General features: G+C 32.2%; 1 protein-coding gene across 1 annotated transcript; it reads left to right on the top strand.

Annotated features, from left to right (window-relative positions):
* Positions 1-16,380: 16,380 nt before the first annotated feature.
* Positions 16,381-17,833, top strand: LOC112099243 (zinc finger BED domain-containing protein RICESLEEPER 1-like). The gene is made up of 2 exons (XM_024186450.1): positions 16,381-17,443; positions 17,760-17,833. Exons 1-2 carry the CDS (start codon positions 16,381-16,383, stop codon positions 17,831-17,833), a joined length of 1,137 nt encoding a protein of 378 aa, XP_024042218.1.
* Positions 17,834-24,349: the final 6,516 nt, after the last annotated feature.

Genomic DNA, 24,349 nt, shown 5'->3' with positions numbered 1-24,349 from the left:
TATGAGTTGTCTTCCGGAGCACCATATCACCTTTTTTGAAAGCCCATGGGTGAACCTTCTCATTAAATAACCTAGAGACTCAATACTATTATGTAGCCATTTGGAGTTCAACTCTTGCCCTTTTCTCTGTTGATGAATCTAAGTCAGCCGCAATAAGGGACATATTGTCCTCCTCATTGAAGTGAGCTGTCCTATTAGAAGGAATGCCAATCTCAACGTGTATAATTGCATCAATCTCGAAGGCAATGGCCAAAAGTGTCTCCTCCGTAGCAACATTTTGAGTAGTCTTGTAGGCCCAAAGAACGCTTGGCAATTCATCCACCCAATTTCCTTTTCTACCTTCGAGCTTCTTCTTCAAGTTTCCCTTAATAATTTTGTTGATAGACTTCTCTTGGCCATTGGATTGAGGGTGAGATGGCGAAGAGTACTTGTCGGCCTTCCCCAACTCTGAGCAAAATCTAAAAAATTTTGACTGCCGAATTGCTTCCCCTTATCACTTTTTATGGCGTTAGGAATACTGAACCTGTAAATTATAGACCTCTATATGAAATCAATAATTTTCTCTCAATAATAGTGGAAATCACTCCTGATGATAAGCTTTCCTGCACTAAGAACTTTGTATGCTTTTAATGCAACAATGATTGCCTTATATTCAATTTTGTTGTTAGAGGCTTTAAAGTCGAACTGCATTGCATAATAGTGCTTCTTTCCACTTGGGCTTATAATGATCAGACTCGCTCTACTACCACTTGAATTAAAAGATCTATCAACATAAATAACCCAACACTCCTCCTGCTCTCATAAATCTTTGACTGGTCGTTTGCCACATTTTTTACCTTTGCTAGATCGGTTGTTAGCAGTAGATCTTTCATCTTTGGAGCAAACTGGTTGTGCCTTAGATTTGGTGGTGGCGGGGTTGAGCTGTTTGCTTGCTTCAGGTGCCTTTTGCTGTTGGGTCGCGAGCTTTTTACCTAAGGCTTGTGTTATGACTTGTTTACAAGGGCCACCATCTGGGCTTTAAACTTGCAAACCCATGGCATGGCAAATCTTGTCAGCAAACTCATCAAAGTGCCTTTAATTGATAAACTCATCATCGTGATGAACACCAATTGAGGTTCTATGATGGGCTCATTATCATATTCCTCATTGTGCACCATGATGGCAAGATTGTCGTTGGAGGAATGATCATCATCCATGTTGCTTCAAACGCACCAAATTGTTTGTGCTATTTTTTAGCTTGACCAATAAAACAATAAAACAATTGTTTGTGCTATTTTTTAGGTTGACCAACAAAACAATAAAAATAATGTCTAGGGTGTTCACATGCAAATAGAAGAGATTAACTATGTGAGGAGATTATAGATGAAGAGGGGAATAAGCTGAGGAGAAAATGAGGTTGAGTGCCTCTAGATTTGGACTGATCAACTCCTGTAAAACAGAGCAAGATGCTGACGTTAGGGGTAGAGCCAACGGTGGCTGACGTCTATACTCGGACATTCAAGTAATATAATGAAAGAACAAAAGATGCCTTAAGGTCAAAAGAGACCTCAAAGCCGTAAAACAATTGAGAATCGACTCAGATAAGAAAGAAGAGGAGTGGTGGATGAAATAATGAATTGTTGTTACTGTTAGAGTGAACCATGAGCTTTTGTGGAGTGTGCTTGCAAGCCATTTGGTAATTTTGTGCATGTAGTGCCTAATTAGTGGTTGCCCTCCCTCAGGTGAGAGCCTTTGTGTAACTGGATTAGTGATCCCGAAATAGTGATATTCTTTGGCTTGGGGGCCAAGGAAACCATTAGCCACCCTATTGCTCCCCTTACTTTTTATGTGGCATTCCCTTCAGCTTGTGGTCCTGCTACGTTTTGGACTACTGCAAGGAGTAGCTGACATTAGAGCTGGCAAAATTTGACACGATCCGATTACCCGACACGAACACGACATAAATAAATGGGTATGGGTAGTCAAATTTAACACGATTATTAAATGGGTCGGGTCCGGGTCAACACGATTTTTTTCCGTGTCGGGTTTGGGTTAAAATTCTTGACCCATTTACCCGATCAATGACCCAATTATATTTTCTATTTTAAAATAATTTACATATTCTTATAATTAAAACTCAAATATTAGAGATGATTTTCTTTTTTTTTTCTTTAAAAGGGTGAATATAAACACAGTGTTTTATTTATAAAATTTTACATACATTTAGAGCTTCAATAGTGTAAATGTGTAAAAATTGATAGACATGTATATTTTATAATATTGATATATAATATTATATATATATACATATATAAAATTAAAACTTCAATAGTGTAAATGTGTAATATATTGGTAGATATGTATATTTTATAATATCGATAAATTATGTATGTATGTATGTATGTATGTAGTTATGCACATACGTATGTATGATAGTGTGTAAATATTTGATGTTACTTTTATTCAATATATATATATATTAAACGGGTTATTGGGTAACCCGATTATTTTTCCGTGTCGGGTTTGGGTCTCAATATTTTGACACGATTATTAAATGGGTCGGGTTTGGGTCGACCTAAATTTGACACGACACGAAGCTGACACGACACGAACACGATCCGATGACCCGTTTTGCCAGCTCTAGCTGACATGACACCTGTTCATTGGCTTAGCTAAGGTATCTTTCTTGTTAATGGTTCCTTATATTCAGCCAAAGGTGAAATATTTTTTATTTTTCAAATCGAGTACATTGTTCACATGTGCTCTTAACAACCGAAATTTTGAGTTCTGATTATACCCTTCGAAATCACATGTCTTTTCTGGAATTGCTATTCTTTAAGAGGAGCTTACCTCCCAGCTCTCCTTTAGCTGTCCTACCACTATGTTCACAATTGTGATTTTAGTTGTTTGACTCTCTTTTGCCACATGTCATCGTGCCGTTTGTCTACCTTTACTTTCATAATTCCCTCAAACAGTTAGCAACGTCAAGTCTTTATATTAAAATTACCCTTATTTGTTTGTTAATGAATTTTTTATGGTTAATTATACATCTATATAGGGAATTCTGGACTCATATCCCAATTTAGGCTTACAAGAGCATGTTTATAGATATTGGCATCTTTGTATCATAACCGACTGAGTCGTTGCCATTCTTATTAATATTACCATTTTGTTTTACTTATAACTTTAGAAAGGCGATTGCTATTTTTAAAAAAAGCTCCAAATAAGCACGAAATACTTCGTTTTATTATTTTTAACCATCAATTCATAAAATAAATGTATACATAGTATAGAAATATTAATGAAAAAAATAGTGGTACACAATATGTTTTCTAAAATCTTTAATTTGTTAAAACTGAATTAACTTTTAGCTTAATATTAAGTTATTAAATAATGTCGTTATGAGAAATATTTCTAGGATAAACTTAGATCTTGTGTTGAGATGACTTGTGCTGAACTCTTCATAATCTTTTGTTCATGTGCATGTATAACAATATAAGTCAATATTTAATTATTTTTATATTCTTATTTAATAATTACAAATTATATTTTAAAAAATAACAAAATGTCGGTTTAGCACTAAATTCAAATGCTTCAAATATAACTTTCTTTAATAAAAAGAAAGCGCTAAAACATGCAACGTTGCAGCACATGCAGCCACTAGAATTAAGTCTCAGAAACGGGAAAATAACAACCACAAAAATGGCTTTACTTTCTCTCGCAAGGTCAATATTCAAATAGTGAAACCAACTGAAGAGCCAAAATTTAATACGCGAAAAAAAGCTTAAGGGTTCAAGTTTTTAAGCCATTGATCAAATGGGTTCGACCAAAAATGGATCTTTTTGGTCGTAATAGTAATGATGGTGGTGGCTAAACAAAGTGAAAGCTAGGGATTTGAATTGCCATATAATTGTACTACGAGGCTTTAGTGCGCTGAATATGATGTGATTCATAGCCAAAATGAGTTTGAAATCAGAAGCTATAAAAATGCTATGTGGGTTTCTACAGTACCAATCAATTCTAGTTCCTATAAGGATGCTGCCGGTAGAGGATTCAGAATGTAAGCATCTCACTCAATCCATGATCTACTTCTTTATTTTTGTGCACAAATGTGCTTTTATTTTAGTTGTTTTATAGTTTACTTGTGGTTGCATACATGGTATAGTCAATAATTTTTTAAAAGTACTATAAACATCACAATACTGAAGATTTTTCCCTCAATAACATGTCATATTTTATTTAAAGTAAGGCATGGTCGTGTGTATTTTTTTTTAATTCTTGTACATACTAATTTGATACAGGAAAGATAAATTTTAAATTACCTCCCTTTCAAATTACTTTCCTCATAAATTGACTATCTTTAAATTGTCTCCTTATTTTTGACAAATTATCCCTATATATAGTCAAAAGATAAGGGAAAAATTTGAGGTGCGTTGATGATTTTTTTTGTCTTCTTAATAAAAATGAGAGGGTAAATTGAGATTTTCAAAAATAAAGACAGTGATTTAAAAGTATTCAATTCATAAGAGATAATTTAAAATTAACCTTAAAAAAATAGGACTTGTAATGAAGATTTTCTTCAATTAATTGTGATAAATACGTATGTATAGTTTTATAAATTAAGATCATGCTATATATTTTCTTCCTATTTTCTTTTTCAGCTTATACTCATACTTCCAAGGCAACAATGATCAATCAGCAAAAATCACAATGACAGCACCAGTGTTGACCAATATTATTCCATCAATTAATGGACCATTTTGCAACTCGTCATTTGTTGTCCAATTCTAAAAAAACCCTCCTTAATCAAGCCAATTGCAAGCTCATCCAATCAAGCTCCCTAAACACAAATATGTAGTTGTAAGAAGATTTGGTGGCTTGATGGATGACACTAGCATTTCTACTCAAGCTTCTGCATTAAAGAAAAGTTTCAAGAATTCAACCTGGGAATCAGCAATAATTTTCAACTACAAAATTTCAGATGATCATCGTAGTTTGACTTATAGTACCTTTTTTTTCTTGTAGTGAGTGTTGCTGGCTACAATTCTCCATTTCAGAATGAGAATCGTATTAATAAAGTCCTGTTATGGTTTGATTAATCTATTAATCACAGGTCATTCTAAACTTGATAGAGAATAATTATGTATTGACAAAGAAAATGAGAGGTACTCTGGAAAAAAAAAAAATAGCGGTCCTCTTGTAAATAAAAAAATTTGGAAAAATAAGGTAGATTTTGTTTCCTGATAATATCTGATCTTTGAATGATCTTGTAACATTTATGTACTTTTATTTATGTTAACATTTACTTTATTATTATATTCTCATTTATTAACTACTAATTATGTAAGTGTATTTGGTTAGATAGAAGATCATATTAGAACATAATTTAATTCGATCCACAAACCCATGGGCCTCATAAAAATTAATGCAATTCAGGTTCAAGATTTAGTATTGGGTGGGCCAAATTGAATCCTCTAAACTACTTGCTAAATTTAATTACTAAATAAACGCACAATTAAATTTTGAAATTTTAAATTTTACTTGATAAATTTATTTAAATACCCAATATACCCTTACTAGACTAAATTTTTATAATAATAGTGGTTTTACTCATTGAACCCACTAAATTCATTTATAAACCCTTAATAAATGTTTCATTAAATTTCTTATGTAGTTATTCAAAATCCACAACATATATCTAAAATTTTCAAGCTAATGGAGCAATAACATGAGAAAGGAACATTTAAAGAGTAAGAAAAAATGAAAATGAATAAATATAAAAATATTTCAAAAGTTTTATAGAAGTGATTTACAATTGGATTCCGTGGTCATTTTGCTTTCCTCCCAATGGCATGCCAAAATTAAGGCAAAAAAAATAAAATAAACATCTGAAAAATATTATAGAGTTAATTGTCTAAAACTTCTATTTGTAGTAGCAACCTTAGGACTTATAATTTCTCTAAAATGCTGTATTTGAGAAGCATATGAAATCTCCCATTTGTTTGCAATAAGGCGATGATATGTGCCTAATCAAACGTTACAAGTGGAACAAGATGACCAATGTTAAAAATACTTGTAAAAGCTTATAATTAATAAGCGTAAATTAAAATAGAACATGACTTAAATTAATAAAATAATAAATTATACCTCAACAAAATGATTGCCAAATATATATCCAGGAGCAACATTTCTACGAGATAGTATATGCAATGGCTTAGATATCAAAAGGTAAAAATGTAAGACATCATACAGAGGACAAGTGGAATAAGATAACATTATAGCACAATCCTATATGATACCCCATTTCAGGCATGGTCATCCATTGATTAGACGATGTTGGCCAATTCTCATAATATGAAAATATGTGAATAAGCTTGTTTATCCTTTCAGGTCCATATAATTTGTCGTAGTCATCTAAGTGAGAGTATAACTCTTTTCGTAAATTGTCGTAATCATTTAAGTGAGAGTATAACTCTTTTAGTAAATTGTTGTAATCATCTGTACCCATTCATCCTCACTCAAGCCTATTAGCCACAACTGCGAAATAAAAATAAATAAACTGAAAAATAAATAAATAAATTAGGCGGTGAAACCAGCCATTAAATGAAACAGTTTAGGCGGTATTTTAAAACCAACCATATAATAAAACATAAAATTAAATAAATTAATGCACAAAAATAAATAAACTGAATTGTTGAGAAGTGTGATGGCCAGGAGGCGTGATGGCCTCCTGACCATCACAGGCAACCAATGTTTTGGTTGCCTTTTACTTTTTTGTCTTTTTGTTCTTTTTTATTTTTTTTTGTTTTTATTTTTTATTTTTTTATTATTAGATCTCCTCAATTGTGTTCTAGTAGTTCTTCTTTGTTACCGCTTTCAATTCCAATTCCATCTTTATTCCTGAAAAATATTTACAAGATAAAAATTAACAAATTACGAATTAATTTAACATAAAATATATTTGGGGAGTATTAAAATAATTTAGAAATAATGAACGCATTAATCGACACAATAAGTGAAAAACTAATAATTTTATCTTTATTAAATGTACACTTTTTAGTGTCAATCAGCAACATTTATAATATGATGAATATATGATTGTAATCGAACTAAAAAATTCATCAATAGACCTAATTGATTTGATGGGCATTAACATGCAAAAATAAGTATTATATATAATAAAAAATTAAATTAAATGACTTACTGAATAACTTAAGTTCAGATTGTATTACCTTTGTTTTTTATCTTCCTCTACATTTAACCTCACCTTTTAATTTAAAACTTATTGTTCGCATTAAGTGAGCAACTTTCATGGCCAGATAATACTAACTCAAAAGTAGATGGGTCACAATGGGTAAAAGTATCAACGTTAATAGATAGTCGACCTTATGTTCATGTCTTCACTTCTGGATCTAAAAGAAAGGTACACTTAGGATTGGCGATCTCCTTTAATTTTTTCAAAATATCTAACTAGATTTCAATAGAACTCTCATTAAACCACTTACATTACAAGAAAAATGACAATAGATAAAAGTCACTTAATGATAAGAATTATTTTATCATGTAAGTATGATAGAATCGTGATAGAATTTTGGTTATCAAACGATTAATGACATACTTGTGATAGAATATTTGTCTATCAAGAGTTTATGATATGCATGTTATAGAAATTAAATTATTCACAAATATTGTGATAGAAATTTAAATTTGACCTTCTTTGACCAAATTTATAAGTAATATTTTATTTGTTTAGAATTTGAAATGTAGCGTCTAGATTGTCAAATGATTTTTCTAAGTCCTAAACTCAAAACTCAAAATTACACTCACCACACTCATCGTCACTCTCACTCTCATAAAGAACACACTAAGTCCTAGCTTGAACACTCATCTTCACACTCTCAATCAGCCAGTCACTACCACTGCGCAAACCCTAGCTAGCCAATTGTTCCCTACACTTAGTTTTCCAATCACGACTAGCCACTACCACCATCGATCAAATAGTGAAGCAACACCCGAATCATAGACCCATTGATTGAATTCAAGCCAACCACCATGACCACCAAGGGTGATGACTTGACGCAACGCGAATCATCCATCTCCCTAATGTTGTCATGCAAACCAAAGGATTGTAGCCCTAAATCTTTAATTCCAGGTTCTATTCTTCTACTTCAAGTAAATTTATTTAAAAACTGGGAAATTGAGCACACAGAGTATCCAATAAAAAACACACATTTGTTTACCATTTTAATCATTCAATTCATTGGCACTACTAGTACTAGAAACAATCTTAGAATATTCATCTTTAGAGCTCACATCCCTTCTCTTTCTTCCATACTTATCACCATTCTGCTCAATCACTGTTGATTCCTCCGTTGACCTATCTTTGAGACTCGAACTTTCCCTAAACCTATTACCCATATTTACCATTTGTTAACAAACAAAAGATCCATTTTAATGACCAAGGCTTGTACACTAAAAATTTGGATTGGGATTTGGAGCCAAGGACTCGAGGCCTCAAGTGGTTGAGTGAAAGTTTGTATTTGTGAAGTTTGTGAGCGAGTAACTGACTAACTGAGATGATGGGGTTAGTTAAGAAGTTGGATTCAGTTAGTTAAGAAATTGGACTAGGAGATAGAGATAAAGAGAGTGAAGATTTTTATATTTTTTATTTGTAAAGGTTGAAGTTGATGGAGATGGAGATGGATAGATAAAGCTAAGATTGTTTAAGGTTGCTAATGAGGTTGCTTTATATCTGTATACGATTTTCTTGGCCAGGATGCAACAGAGGGGTGTGTTGAGTGTGCGCACTATGTCTTACCATTTTTTTCTTTTTCTTTTCCAAAATATTATATCTCAGTGACATGGAGTTATATATTGATAAATGTTCTCTTGATTTTGTAATCTAGGCAAAAAAAATTTCTAGTAAAAAGTGGTCTTCATAAAATACGATTCCTTTCTCATTTCTTATATTTCAATGATAATTTTGAGGCATGATTTATTTATTTCCTTACTTTTCAATTTGATTACATTCTTATGCGAAATTTGACTTTTTCGTACATTAAATATCTACCTTTTTGGATTTAATATCAACTAATTAATTTAGGATAATAGTTGAACAAAAAGTAGATCGATTTAATTGTTATTTGCCATCATTTTGGGAACATGATATTTTGAAGGTAATACATAGTTAAAGATTTATTACCAAATTATAAAGCTTAATTACTAAAATATGGATATTTCTGCAAGTCATGTATCTTATCCATAGCATTGTCAATTTCTGTACTTTTATTTTTATTATCCATCAAGGCTTGCAAGTGGTCATTTTTGCATACCATTTTGCATCAAAATCTTTCCTTTGATTTGTATCTTATGAATATATTACTTAGGTAAAGGTTATCTTTTTCTCAAAAACTGGAGATATAGGGCAACCACGTTTTCCAATTGTTGATATGCTTTTTTTATTTCACTATTGTATTATTTACTACCATTTCTTTTATATCGATGTTTTGCTGCTATGTTCTAGGGCCCTTTAAATTTTCTTGCAGTGCATGCGATCAAAACCAAGGTATTTTAGTTCTTTAATACGCATTTGTAGGTAATAAACTTAGTAAATTAAATATATTTCAATATACTACTGAGTTTGTTTATTTTTTTTCACAATCGCATTACAAGAATTTGATAGCAACCTCTTATATGTCATATGCATCACCCGATTGTGATATGTATGAACTGATTAATATAGGTCTAATATTGTTTATGTTTTTTGGTGTATTTTATTACTGCCCAATAATTGTATCAACACTAGTCTTTTATTAAGTTGGATAGATGTTGTTCTTTATTTTATAACAAAGCAATGGTACATATAGGCCAAATAGTTTGTTACACATGGTTCTAAGTAATTTCATGTAAATTATTCGAGTGAAATTGATTATATAGGTTCCTATTTTTTTTTGTTTTGAATTTTTTAGTTTGTCTTCTTTTTAAGTTTTCAATTTTTTTTTGTATTTTACTATTGGTTTTCTTTTTATTATGCAAGTATTGACTAGTATGTGGTGCTGACATGATTTGATCCTTTTTCCAGTTCAACGTTCGACAAAATCATTGTTAGTTTATTAATTTTTTTTATAATGAAAAAAGAAGTCAGAAAAGTAAAAAAGTTATTGTTTCATGTTTGCCCTTTTTTATGTATTATGATAAAAACTTGTTAAAAATAAGATTGATTGTAGTAGAATCTTATTTGAGTATGAAAAAAGGGTCATCGATTTTGTGAACTTTATTGTTGAAAATGTCGAAGACAATAGTGTCATTAGCTATTCATGTTATTGATGTTGGAATTTAGCATATTGCAGACTTACGATTGTAATCGAACAACTGTTTTGGCATGGTTTTGTATAATCTTATAAAATTTGGACTTGGCATGGGGAAGATACCTATACCACCCCATCTTGTATGTAGATTTTGCATTTGAGCCTATGGACTTGAACAATGGGAGTATAGTGGATATGGTTAATAATACTTACAAAGATTGTGATGGAGACCTTAAGGCATTTAGAGCACATTTAGAACAGGCTGAGAAACTTATGTATTTAGGATGTACAAAGTTCACTAAGTTAGTCACTTTCATGAAGTTGTTCAATAACAGGTAAATTTAATGGTCTGGGAGCATTTTTACCACACTGTTGAGTTTTTTAAAAGAATTGTTACCTAAAAAAATGAAATCCCAAAGACTATGTACAAGGCTAAAAGGACAATGTTTACTTTAAGCTTAGAATATATGAAAATATATGCTTGTCCAAATGATAGCATACTCTATAAAAAAGAGTATGAAAGGCTTTCTGAATGTCTTACTGGTGGTTTGTCTAGATGGAAGAAAAATGATGGTAGTGTTGACAAATATATAATAGGTATTCCAGCGAAGGTTTTATGGTATTTTCCTCTCATTCCTATATTTAGGCATATGTTTCATTAATCACAAATTGCCAAGGATTTAACTTGGCTTGCAAATAAGATGTTGGTTGATGGTAAGCTTTGACATTCAATTGACTCACCATCATAAAAGTTAGTAGATGGAAAGTTGCCTATCTTTGTATCAGATCCTAGAAATCTCTTACTTGCCGTATCAACTAATAAAATCAATCCACATGCTTTATTAGTAGTATATATAGTTATTGTGCTGTTGTTCTTACGACATACAATCTTCTACCCGTGGCTATACATGAAACTGAAGTTTGTGATGTTATCCTTATTGATTTTTGGTCCTCAACAATCGCGCAATGACATTGATGTGTACTTGGCACCGTTGATAGAAGACTTACAAACTTTATGGCATGTTAGGGTGGAAGCTTATGATGCTAACTGAAAAGAATTATTTAATCTAAGGTTTGTGTTGCTATGGACTATAAATGACTTCCTAGCATATATAAATTTAGTGGGTTACACCATTAGAAGGTATAATACATGTCCATATTGTGGTTTAGACACATCCAAATGTAGACGAAAAGATAATTTAAAAAATGCATATTTAGTTTATCATCGTTGGCTTCCTAGTAACCATGAATTTCGAGACCAAAAGAAAGCCTTTAATAATAAAGTAGAAAGATCCATCTCCGAAACCATTGAATGGTAAGAGGACTTATAGTTGGTAGAGTCTATTGAAAATAAAATAAGAAAAGTAAAAGTAAAAAGTGCACAAAAGTTCCAATAATAATGATAGTACATGGTGGAAGAAACAATCCATATTCTATAATTTAGAGTATTGGAAATACTTGTTGGAGTATAATCAATTAGATGTAAGGCACATTGAAAAAATATTTGTGAAAGCATATATGGAGCTCTACTGAACGTTCCGAGAAAGAACAAATATGGTCATAAGTCCAAGATGGATCCTGTGGCATCAGAAAGTATGGGTGAATTTTCATCGGATATTAAAACTGACAAGGTTACCTTTCTATCTCTAGCTTATTACATAATAACTAAAAAAGAAAAGGCCAGATTTTGCAGAGCTTTAAAAAGTACCAAGGTTTTTTATGGGTATTCTTCAAACATAAAAAATTTCATGTCAATGAAGGATTCTAAACTTTAAGACCTTAAGTCTCATGATTGTTATATTCTTACCCATTGCCCTTAAGTGTATCTTGCCAAAGCATGTTAAAGATGATATCATCAGGTTGTATTTCTTCTTTAATTTCTTGCGTGCAACTACGGGATGTGACAACATTTGATAAATTAGAGATAGACCTTGTAGTGACTTTGTGCTTATTAGAAAAATATTTCCCCTTTCTTTTTTCAATATGATGGTTCATCTACTATACACTTGGTGAATGAAGCTAGACTATATGGCCAACCTTATCTTCAATGGATGTATCCATTTAAGAGATGCATGAAAACTCTTAAAACTTATATTCAAAATCATAACCGTCCTAAGGGTTGCATAGTAGAAAGTTATGTAGTAGAGGAAGCATTGGAATATTCTACATAGAATGCATGTCAAACATCTGTATTGTTGAGGTGCCACCTAGATATGTGCAAAACTTGTCAACTGACAAGCCGTTGTCTAATGAAAATGGTTGCAAGTTAATCCAAACCCATTAGATCAAGCATATTTGTATGTCTTAAACCAAAGACAAGAAGTTGAATCATACATTAGGTAACATATTCACCCTCTATATTAATAAATTTTAATATTTATTCAATTGAAATCAATTGTTTTCTCTAATCTAACAATCTGAATTTTATAATTTTTTAATGAGCATATGCAATGGCTTAGAACTAAGCATCCACATTAAAATGACAAATGTTGCAAGAAGAACATTAATTGTACCTTTGCTGATTGGCTAATGGATAAGGTTCATGCTCATAAACCATTAGATTTCACTAGTAATAGACTATTCATTTCATTTTATTAAGCAAAAAACAATACTTACATACATTTCTTGCCTGATAGGTGTATGTTGATATAGAAATGGTGTTGGTATATCAGATACCGTACATTGGATATAGCAAAAGCCTCTTCCTTTTGTGGTTAAACACACAGGATATGACATTAATGGCTTCCACTATATAACATGAGATTGAGAATCAAATTGTGTTACTCAAAATAGTGGAATAATTCTAGTTGCAGAAGTTATTCATGCTACAAGTGCAAAAGACAAAAATTTTGTAACATGTGACATGACACTTTATGGAGTTATAGATGAGATATGGATTCTTAACTACCATTTGTTAAAAAATTTTATGTTAAGGTGTGATTTGGTTTGAAATAGTGGTAGTGTGAAGAATGATGAACATAAATTCATCTTATGAACTTAAACCAGTTAAGGTATAAATCTGATCCACTTATATTAGATTCTCAAGCCAAAAAAGTTTTTAATGAACCTGATTAGGTCGAAAAAAATGATTGGTAGTGAGTTATATGCCCACTAGAGGCACTTCCAACATACAAATGAGCATGATGTGTATTACAACCAAACACCCTCTATTCAACACTGAATTACCAAATAATGAGTTATTAAAATCTTCTAATGGTAAAAAAGCTATCTATGCATGAAATTCTAAAGAGGGAATTTAGACTAATAGCTAATATGCCTTTTTATAGAGTTGGCAGTGAGTATTTTCTTATGATTTAATTGTAGCTAAGTTTTGGATATTATAATTACTATGTTGTAACTTTTTATTGTTTTAAACTTTATCATTTTCTGCGTGTTGTGTCTTCTTTCTTTTTGTTTTATTTGTTGGCTTTGTAAGCCATTATTTTTTTGTTTATTAAGTTTAATTTTTATTTATATATTTTAGGTGTACTTACATAGATAAAAGAAATGGTATTGCTAAGGATAATGTTCATGATGATGGCTAGGGGTCGGCGTTCGGTTCGGGTTAACCCGAACCGAACCGAACCGAACCCGAAATTTATTTCGGGTTCGGTTTGGTTTGGGTTAACTGGTTAAACCCGAATGGGTTCAAAGCTTCAACCCGTTCGGGTTAAATTTCAGTTCGGGTTCAATCCGAGCCAAATTTTCAACCCGTTCGGGTTGAAGCTTTTTTTTTTTTTAGATTTAGCTTTTAAATTAAAAATATATATACCTTACACCAAAAAATCCCTAAAATCCCTAAACAAACCGTCTCACTCCCTCCCCCTCCTTGCTCCCTCTTTTCAGTTCTCACTTTTTGAGTTTCGTGGCCCACGACGACAGCAGCAGCCAACAGCCCCGTCCAGCTCCAACAGACACTAGCCGTTCACCGCAGCCCACTCGCCGTCAGCCAGCACGCCTTGCCCGCAACTGCGCTTCACCGCAGCTCACTCGCGTCCCACTCAGCCCAGCATAGTCTCGATCTGCCGACGTTGTAGCTGCTCCGACCTCCGAGATCAAGGTTTGTCTTGCCCTGCCGACGCTGTAAGCCTGTAACTTGCTGACTTGCTGGCAGTTGATGGCAACAAGCCGAATCAAATTTTAAGTTTTTAACAGCATGTTGCTATTAATTAAATTGTATATTTTTAATCAATTGATTGTTATAAGCTATTGTGAGTAGTTAAATTAGTAGTTAATTAGCTCTAGTTGGTTATAACAATTGATTTGAGCTTCAGCTTTGTATATAAAGGAACCTCTTGTACATATCATTTGGTTGTTGATCAATAAAATGATGTTCTAGAGAATTCTCAGATCCAGTTCTTATTTTCCTTCAATTTTCTCACTGCTTTCTTAGCTACGAAACAATATTTTCATTCTTCAACTCTCCCAAACCCGATCGACTTAATTAACTATACCTTCTTTTGATTTTGTCCAGCTCCTTGGGCTGTACTTGCCAAGCTTATATTACTAATTTTGCCTTCCATTTCTATTTGGATTTTGGCCTTCCTTTTCTAGACATCGATTTTATTTGGCCTTTCATGACAATTATTCAATTATTTGAAGTGGGTTTGTTGTTGTTGATTGATAATTGAACAAATGGAGATTGTTATTAATTAAATTGGAGTGGGTTTGTTGCTGTTATTATTAATTAAATTAGAGATTGTTAAATAATTGATTGATTAATTGATTAATTTTTGCTGTTTTTTTTTAATTTAGAAAATGGCAATATGCTGAATTGTTGATTCGTAGTTATTATTAGTGTTATTATTATTGTTTGTGTTTAACTTAATTGTTGTTCGACAAAGTTATATATATTTCCAAATGTTGTTGTTGTTATTGTAGTTATTATTAATTAAATTGTGAGAACCTAATGCGATCATGTTATGGATTTATGATTCAGATGTCTGATAGTGATGGCTCAAGAGTTCATGAAAACATCCAATCCACTGAATATAATAAAGTTAGTGATATATCACCAACGGCAACAGGAGCCCAATCCGAATCAAAGAGGAAGAGGTCATCGAGGACATCATCAAAACCACCTCAGCCAAGAAAAGTGATGGCTCCGAGATCAAAGGTGTGGCAAGATTTCACTAAATTGCCAGAAGATTATAATCGGTGTAAGTGCAACTACTGTGGCCAAGAATATTCATGTAAATCTACTGATGGGACTAGTAGTTTGTTGAACCACTTGAAAAGGTGTTTAGAATATGAAAGTTATTTACAAAATCAAGCAGCTTTAAGTCAAGAAACTATTGGTGTCGGTAATGAAGAAGTTGGTCAGGTTGTGGTTAGGGGGTTTAATCAGGAGGTTATTAGAAGAGCAACTGCTAAAATGATTATTCTTGATGAATTGCCATTTTCGCATGTGGAGAATTCTGGGTTTAGACATTTTTGCAGTGTTGCATGTTCTAGGTTTATGGTCCCATCTCGTAGAACCATTACTAAGGATATCCTTGACATATTTTTATCAGAAAAGGCTTCGTTGAAGAGTTTATTATGTTATAAGAAGCAAAGAGTGTCTCTCACTACGGATATTTGGACTTCCATCACGATGGCTAGTTATATGGCAATAGCAGCACACTTTATTGATCAAGATTGGCAGTTACACAGAAGGATCATCAGTTTTAACACAATTTCTGATCATAAGGGGGAGACGATTGGTAAGCAGCTCGAGAAATGTTTGCTTGATTGGGGTATAGAGAGGGTGTTCACAGTCACCGTGGACAATGCAAGTGCAAATAAAGTTGCCATTACCTATTTGACGAATAAATTGAAAACTTGGAGAGATGGTGCATTGGTGTTGAATGGTGACTTTATCCATGTACGTTGTTGCGCACATATCATGAATCTTATTGTTAATAAGGGGTTGAAAAAACTAGATAACAGTATTATTAGTATCCGCAATGCTGTGAAGTATGTAAGATCATCTACTGCGAGATTGAAAGCATTTCAAATTCGTGTAGAGTAAGAAAAGATCTTGGGGAAGAATGGTCAGCCTACTAGAGGAAGTGTGGTTTTAGATTGTCCAACTAGGTGGAATTCCACATATACCATGTTAACGACGGCATTGAAGTTTAGATTGGCATTTGATCGAATGGCATATGAGGATAAGCTTTATGATGCTTATTTTCGTGAAGAAGAAGGTGGGAAAAAAAAAGTTGGACCACCAGGAAGTTATGATTGGGATAATGCTCGTCGGATGGTCAGGTTTTTAAGGATTTTTTATGAGGCCACACTATCATTTTCTTCTTCACTGAGGGTGACATCTAGTACGTGCTACAACGAGATATGCAAAGTTGAAAAGGCTTTGAATACAATGGCGGACAGCCTTGACCCACATATTAGTATGATAGCAAGTAGCATGAAGGAAAATTTTGAGGAGTATTGGGAGGGGTCTTCGAAGATAAACAAGTTGTTGATCGTTGCTTCTATATTAGATCCACGAGGGAAAATGAATTTTGCAACACTTTGCTTTGAGACTTTATATGGTAAAGATAGTGCAAAATGTGCTGAGATGAAAGATGTGGTGAAGGATGTGTTAAACAAGCTTTTTGAAGCATACAGTGCTCAACATTTAAAACCAAGTGCTAGGGCAAGTGCGAGTACATTTTCGAGTGAAAGTGTGAGTGCATTTCCGAGTGAAAGTGCGGGTGTTAGTGCTAATAATGGGCTGACTTTTATGGATGAAGACGATGAGGTATTTGAGGACCCTTTCTCCAAATACACTGAGATGGTTGCTGTCACTAGAGATCACATAGAATTGTCAAATGAACTAGATCTTTACTTGATGGAGTCAGTTGAATATCAAGCGCCTAATGCATTGGGGGCTCCATTTGATATTTTATTGTGGTGGAAAGCTAATAGTTCGAAATACCCAATTTTGTCTCAAATAGCTAGAGATGTACTTGCCATTCCGGTATCTACAGTTGCATCTGAGTCCGCCTTTAGCACAGGAGGTCGTATTTTAGATGAATATAGGAGTTCTATGACTCCTGATATGGTGGAAGCATTGATACTGACACAAAATTGGTTGCGAACTTCACTTTTTGTTGATTCAACGACAAACCTTCAAGTGTTGGTGGAGGAAAACGGGTTTATGGATGCTCTTACAAAAGGTATAAATATTAATGATTATTTATTTATTTTTAAGATTTGTTTACTTTAAGTTAAGAGTTATTTACTTCAAGTCTTTTTATTTTATGTAGAGCTTCGTAAATCGACACAAGCGGAACATCCAAGTGTTCTAATATGAAGATTTTTTGCTGCAACAGTAAGTATGTAATTATGTATATTGATTTGGATCAAACTTAATAATCAGTTACAATTAAGGCGTAGTCATAATACAAATATGCTAGTAGTAATATTGAGAATTGTTAAGGCATATTGAGTGATTCAACTAAATTTTAATTAAGTTTTTTAATTTTTTTGCAGCATGGACTGATTTGCTTCATTTTCTATCCGTTGTTGCTCGATATTTTGCTATGATGGTGGTTAATTATTGCTAATTTGGAGATGTTGTGTTGAGTATTGATGGTGTTGGAGATGGATTATTAGCCTTGTTTGTCATATGGAGAATGGAGATGTTTAATCATGGTTGCTATTTGCCATTTTAATTTTTAGATTTGTAATTTTTATAGTTTTATTGTACTTGACTACATGTTATTAAGGACGATTTGTAGTTAATATTTGTTGTTAAGAATGTTTGGAATTGAGATTTTTGGATTTTAAGTGGCGGTTGTTAGAATTTTTAGATTAAATTGTTCCTTAAGGATGTTTGGAATATTTGGAATTGAGAGTTTTAAATTGTTGAAATGTTATTAAGGATGATTTGTAGTTGATATTTGTTATTAAGGATGTTTGGAATTGAGATTTTTGGATTTTAAGTGGTTGTTATAATTTTTTAATTAAATTGTTCCTTAAGGATGTTTGAAATATTTGGAATTGAGAGTTTTAATTATTGAAATGTTATTAAAGATGATTTGTAGTTGATATTTGTTAGAACATTATATTAAATCACAGCTGATGTCCTCTGCCTTTTGTAGCTTCTGTAAATAAATCAGGATTGACATTAAAATTTGTCATGATTAGAGGTTGATTCTACCTATCGGTGCTTTCTTCTTGTTTTAATTGTTGCAAGATTCAAATAGTCTTAATTCTTGAAAGTTTTGATTCTAATTCCATGGGCAAAACCCATGTGAAGAGATTACCTGTATCGCCTCTTTGTATTAGAATCTTAAAGCCTTAAATTGTCAAAATGCTCAATGATGACAGAAATATACACAAGGTTTATGTTCTTGTGACATGAATAGTCTTTTATAGTCTATAAGCCTGGCTTGGCAGATTGACACATTTAGCTTATACTGAAAATTAAAAGCACTTGCTTCAACTCAAACCCACTGATGCAAATGGATTCCATTCTACTTGACGAGTATTGGGAAGCTGCGGATTAGTCTTTTCTTCACAACAGGTTATGGTTCTGGAACAAAACAACCAAAACAAAAGGGTGAGAAAGGAGGCTTCAATTGATCTTCTTTTACGTACTAAATTAATTCTGTTGCAGAGCTGTAAAGTTAAATAAGTGCTTAACTATGGATTGCCAAGTAAATTGATTTCTCTTTTGAGCAAGGAAGACGCACAATGTAATCCAATGAAGATGGTATTGTATTCTACCAATAGATTTTAAGTGGTTGTTGTTAGAATTTTTAGATTAAATTGTTCCAACCCATTCTAACCTGAACTAACCCGAATTATTCTAACCCGAACTAACCCGAATTAACCCGAACCGAAATTTTAACCCAAATTATCAACCCAATTCGATCCGAATTGCCAACCCAAATCGAACCGAACCGAATTAAATTCGGTTCGGTTTGGTTCGGGTTAGCGTTTTCAACCCAATTGGTTCAATTCTCCAACCCGAACGGGTTGAAACCCAAACCGAAACCCGAACAACCCGAACCGAAACCCGATTTGCCCACCCCTAATGATGGCATTAATTATGACGATGATGATTATGATGATTTGTTTGATGATATGCTATGGGCTCTAACTTTAAAGAAGATGAAGAGGACACAGAAGGTGCCACTGATGCTTTTAAAGGTACTACTCTTGAAGATGTAATGGCTGATGCAGAAGGTGTTGTTGATGCTTTTGTAGATACTGATATGGATGCTCTAAAGAGTAATAATGCAAACAAAGGTGTTAATATGGGTATTAGGTAGAACAAAAAGCTAAAAACGAGGAAAGGGAGGATAGTGATACAATATAACATAGTGGGATTTCCTATTGGTAATAAAGCCACTGAGCTGGCTACTTATCTTAGAGTCTTAACTCGTACTTCAGTTTCGATTCTATTTCTTAATTGGCGCAAAGTTCCACATGAGACAAGGAGCGTTTATGGGAATCTATTTAGGTATATGTCTAAATTCTATTATATTGATCTTAAATTAGATAAAAATTAAAAAAAAAAAAACTAAACACTCATAGGAGAACAAAAACAAAAAATTGAAAAGCAAGATACATTTTGTTGTTTTATAAATCTAGTCATAATTATATATGATACATTTTAGTTGTCTTATTAATTCATTTTAAGTTACATTAATTAAATCTTTAATTATTAATTTCAAATTTTATCAAATGTCTGAGCACTGAATAGTAATAAAGGGTAGCATACGAAAAATTCTCATTGCATCTTCAAACTATCTATTGTTTTGTATATTGTATACTAGGTGATCTTAAAGTTGTTAGTGATTGTTATGATCTTTTACTTAATTACTATCACTTCACAACATTGGTATTAGGAGAGCAAAAATAAAAAGCAGCTATTACAGTCAATTGAACAGACATTTCGACACTTCAATTACATGCTAACAAGAAAGTACATTGTGCCATTTATAGGAGATCGAAAGAGACTATACAGAGTCCCAATTGATTAACCCTAAATTAACAAATCTGTTTGGACCAAGTCTGTTGATCAACGCTTATATGATGTTTTTCAAGTAAGTATCTTTAACATAGGTTTTGTCACTTGTTAATATTTGGTATAAATGTACCAAGAAACACCCAATGTTTTAAAATTATTCAAAAAGTCAGTTGCATTAATGAAGAGAAAAGAGCCTTAATAAGTTGAATTGTTGACTTAGTTGAACATGATACATTGGATTGATGCAACATATAGTAAAAACATAACTATCAGTTTATACTAAGTTAATTTGTTTAAAAGAAATTAATTATTGAGTAGACTAAAATAAGATGACTTGTTTATCCACCAATGCTCAGAAATTAGTCTTTTAGAATACTTAATGGATATGAATGAACTTTAAAAGAGAGCTCAGAGAGTAGAAAATGGAGATTTCGACCCTAAAACTGAGATGGTTGTTATCAAAATAGTGAGAAACTTCAACAAAGTTAAAATATTCTTTAACTAGTTTAGGCCAAGCAAATTATATTAGTTGATACGACTATGAAACTAAGAAGATTGTTTTCATATATAATAAGTAAGTTATTCAATATATCGATAGACAAATAAGCCATAGAGTGCCATAGGAAAAAATATTTTATCATTATATTATTACTAATTTATTTCTGATGGTGATAGGAAAGTTGAAAAAGGAGATTGGGAAAGGCTCGCTAAAATCAAATAAAAAAAACAACATGCCTTGCACAATCATTGGGAAAGCTTCCTCGAATTGGCCGTATATAAGGGCTTGGTAAGCTTATAATCCTTACAAAGTACTTTCACACCATTCATGCACATAGCAAGCATGATAAAGAGAATGACATGTATGCTTTAAAAAAATCAATTGAAAGTCAGTTGGAGAAAATCACTAAAGAAATAAAGAAGATACCTTGCCACTCAGATGTAAGAAGTTTCATCTTCCCACCAATTCCTATCCATGGTGCTGATGATTGTTAGGAAGACAAGAATAATGACAAGGTGGATGGAATTGAACACAAGGTTTTTTTTTTTTTTTAAGATTCAATGCATAAACTATGCTAGAAGGGTGATTGAGTTACTATTTGCTATTGTATTTTACAAGAGTGATAATTTAGAGAACTTAATTGGGAGAGAAAGAAAATCTTCATTTAAAAAGATAATAAAAAAGCATAAAGAACCTGATGAAAAGGATGAGAGTACACTGAAGAAGAAAAGACAAATAGCGAGAAACATTGTTGTTATGCTAAGAAAAAGTCCAAGACTTAACCCTTACTTGCCAATGGATAATGCAAATGAGAGGGGAAAACCTAAGCTTAGTAGTACTAGGAAGTAGTTATTTTAGGACAGGATACAATTAACTGACGGTATATGTCAAATTCCACCTAACAGCCTAAGAGCAAGGGCTACTAACTTAAATAGAAACAAAAAGAAAAAAAGGTTCAATACAGCATGTGCCGAGAAATACTACGCATGTGGCGATGCTGCACATAAACAGTCATCCAATGTTGTAACTCTCTGATAGATTGTATGACGTTCACTTGCCTCCAACCAGCTAGATTTTTTATTGGATTGATGATGATGTATTTCAGCTAGAAGGTTTTGTAGTAATGTTAGGAAGAGAGAGTGCGAGTGATCCGAATGATATTGAAATATATATTGTGTAAAAGATTTTGGTTTTTCTTTAACCTTAATTTAGTTTATATGATGTTGCAATAATTGTCTAATGATAAATATTAGTACTTTTCCTCAACTGTACATGACTCAATTATCCCAAATAGAAAAGGAATAAAACCATTTGAATTCATATGTCCAAGTTTTATGTCACCCCATCATGGATAAGTACCAGACATTTCCCGTCCCAACTGAACAGAAGTGTGTGCGTGCACTTGAAAAAAGCTCATAAAGAACAATTCTTATTTATACCATACAATCCTAGTCTGGAAATTTCAAACTCTAATTAAGTGTTCTTATCATTATTTATTCATTTTAGCTTGTTTTTCATACTTGATGCTTACTTTTCTTTGCCTTTTTCTATATTAGCTTCCATTGGGATATAATTGTGCTTGATGTGGTGAAAAAAGAAGTGTTTTTTTTTTTATTGTAAAAGTTACAATGCTCTTGATCCTAATTTAGAATAGCTGATTAAATTGTATGTATTCCTTTTAATTTCATAATCCTCATATTCTCGCTTTCTTTAATATATTTTAGATACTTAACTGTTGTAATTTATCATATAACATTATCACACTGTTATCAATTGAAGATTATAGGGAAAAATGGAATTATGGCTCCAAGATGAGATTTGTGTTGGTAAAACAGATCATTTTAACTAAATGCGATGTTTCTATCATTTTAAGCCTAAAATATAATATATTTTTAATTATCCTTTTGGTGTTGCATATACAGGTTGGAAGAAACTGCTGGACTTAGGAGTTTTGTTAGATATTTGCTGAGAATGAGAGTTTATCAACTAGAATTTTACTAAGAATATGGGAAGAGTTCTACCACTAGTAAGATTGATGGCTTTGTAACTTATAAAATTTGAAATATTTACTCTTGGTTGCTAGAATTTGTCTTATGAACTTGTATTACTTTGGTTGGATATAATTATTAGATTCGAATTAGACTTTGAACTTGTTACATTGTTAATAGTTTATTGCTGATATGGTATAACTTATATATTGGTAATAAAAAACTTGATTTATTTCACACAAGAAAATGGTGTTTTAGCCATGAATGTTTTAGCCACAAAGCAAATTTAGTTGCCTAAAATGACATTTAGCCACAAAATTTTGGTTTTGTGGCTAATAATTGTGGGAGAAATTCAAGTTATTAAATGAATATATTTGCCATAAACTGTTTGTGGCTAAACATTGTTTTTGAGCCATGAAAATATACTTTGTGGATGAATGTTTGACCAATTGCGGGAAAAATATGCGTGCTAAAATTAATGATGACAGTAGACACGAAATGTTGTGGCAAAATGGGTTAATATTTAGCCACGAAAGAATTGTTGCTCTACAAACTTTTTAGCCATGAACATACTTCGTGGCCATATGTTTTGGTTTTAGCCACAATATATGTCGTCACTGAATATGTTTATAGGCCACAAAACTTGTTCGCGGCTATATATGTTCAATATAACCACAAAATTGATTCGTGGGCAAATGTCTAGGATTTAGCCACAACATATATTGTCACAAAACATAATAATTCACAAAAGCCATAAAAATTTTAGTTTTTAATATATTAGTATCAATAATACTAATACTATATATAATTAAAAAAAAAAGACTATGGTTTCAAGATCTGTTGATGTCAACCAATGTAGTTGGTGAAATCTCTTATAGTAAAAAGATATTTGGGGTTAAACCCTTGTTCATTGGGTATAATTGAGAAAGAAAAATAGTATATGTATATATAGACATGGTAGATATCACAATTTTGTCTCATTAGGAATTATATACAAAGATTGGCATTCAACTGTGGAGTAATTAGTTAAGTAGAACAAGAAAGACTCCAAACTAGGAACACAGCCAGTAGTTAAGTTTACGGAGGACAACTTAATAATGAATTCAATATAAGGTAGGGATCAAAACTTCAACTTATGTCACGTTCCAATTAATTTCATAGGAACAGTGGCTTATATTAAATTCTTCAACTGATTGGAGCATTTTAATTAAGTTCATGGGGCAATGACTTAATTAATGAATAGAGTTTAAAGATTTTCTAAATCAAGCAAGGCAGTTGGCCCTAATTGCCAATAACACTATCCCAATACATACATAGTCTAATTAATCTAAGAATCAAATTGTCAAAAAGTGTAAAGAATCTATTAGACATGTAAAGTGTGTACAAATCATATAAGTATTTTTACATGGATGAAAAAGAAAATGCATTTCAAATCCTATATGCTAAAAATAATTTTATTAATTGCATAGTTATAATATATATATATATATATTAAAGAAAATGCAATTAAGTAGTGTTAAAATATTTAATCCCTTTATTGCTTTAAAATTGTGACTTTTAGTTGAAATTTAATAATTAAATATTTTGAAAAAAAATGAGGTAAGCTACTAAACAT

Source organism: Citrus clementina, unplaced genomic scaffold (genome assembly GCF_000493195.1).
Source record: "Citrus clementina cultivar Clemenules unplaced genomic scaffold, Citrus_clementina_v1.0 scaffold_9, whole genome shotgun sequence".
Taxonomy (NCBI): domain Eukaryota; kingdom Viridiplantae; phylum Streptophyta; class Magnoliopsida; order Sapindales; family Rutaceae; genus Citrus; species Citrus x clementina.
This window is presented reverse-complemented; position numbering and strand designations above follow the sequence as displayed.